This window comes from Chrysochloris asiatica, unplaced genomic scaffold (genome assembly GCF_000296735.1).
Source record: "Chrysochloris asiatica unplaced genomic scaffold, ChrAsi1.0 scaffold00045, whole genome shotgun sequence".
In the NCBI taxonomy this organism is placed as follows: domain Eukaryota; kingdom Metazoa; phylum Chordata; class Mammalia; order Afrosoricida; family Chrysochloridae; genus Chrysochloris; species Chrysochloris asiatica.
Window position 1 is genome coordinate 6172088 of NW_006408563.1, and position 1032 is coordinate 6173119.

At 41.8% G+C, this 1032-nt stretch overlaps 1 protein-coding gene across 1 annotated transcript in view; it reads right to left on the bottom strand.

The window, feature by feature from the left end:
• The window catches only part of ICOS (inducible T-cell co-stimulator), a 95123-nt gene extending 94291 nt beyond the window's left edge, over nucleotides 1-832 (bottom strand). Inside the window, exon 1 of the mRNA XM_006862022.1 lies at nucleotides 787-832. Within this exon, the coding sequence (XP_006862084.1) occupies nucleotides 787-832 (46 nt within the window). The remainder of the gene's footprint in view (nucleotides 1-786) is intronic.
• Nucleotides 833-1032: the final 200 nt, after the last annotated feature.

Sequence of the window (1032 nt, forward strand, 5' to 3'; positions counted from 1 at the left end):
CGTTGCACGGCCTCTTCTGAATCCAGCTTGAACCTTTGGAAGTTCTTTGTCAATGTATGATTGCAGCCGTTTCTGTATTACCTCATGACTGATGTGGACATGTTCTTTTTGACAATGAATGCAACACCATTCCTCTTCAATTTGTCATTCCCAGCATAGTAAACCATGTGGTTGTCAGATTCAAAATGGCCAATGCCAGTCCATTTCAGCTCACTAATGCCTAAGATATCCATGTTTATGCATACCATTTCATTTTTGACAACTTCCAATTTTCCCAGATTCATATTTAGTACATTCCATGTTCTGATTACTAATGGATGTTTACAGCTATTTCTCTTCATTTTGAGTTGTACCCCATCAACAAATGAAGGTACCAAGGGCTTTTCTCCCACAGGCTTTACTCCATTCGCGTCATCACAGTCAACTCTACTTTGAGGAGGCAGCTCTTATCCAGTCGCATTTTGAGTGCCTTCCAAGCCGACGGTCTCATTTTATGGCACTATATCTGACAGTGTTTCTCTGCTACTCATAAGGTTTTCAGTGACTAAATATTCGGAAATAGTTCGTCACTCTTTCTTCCTAGTCTGTCTTTGTCGGGAAGCTTATCTGAAACCTGTCCACCATGGGTGATCCTGCTGGTATTTAAAATACCAGCGGCATAGCTTTCAGAATCACAGCAACTCACAAGCCACCACAGTATGACAAACTGACAGACAAGTGGTGGCCATTTGGTTTTAAGTGAAAACTGTCACTTTAAATTTCGAGGAGATCTGTGCACATGCGTACTAGAACCCTTCAGGGGAGGTGATGGGGTGTCCATTCGCTCAGGCATCCCCTCTAGTCACCAGAATGGAGGTGCGCAAACAGAGAGCGACCAATGAACAGATACCAAAACAAAGAATGTCCACACCTGAAATATTCTTCTGAACCACCTTCTCTCTTTGATACGCTACTCATTCTCTCTAACATTCCATATCCAATATCCATAAATTCTCATAAGCATAGTCTGTCCATGTATTAATTACCTTGTAA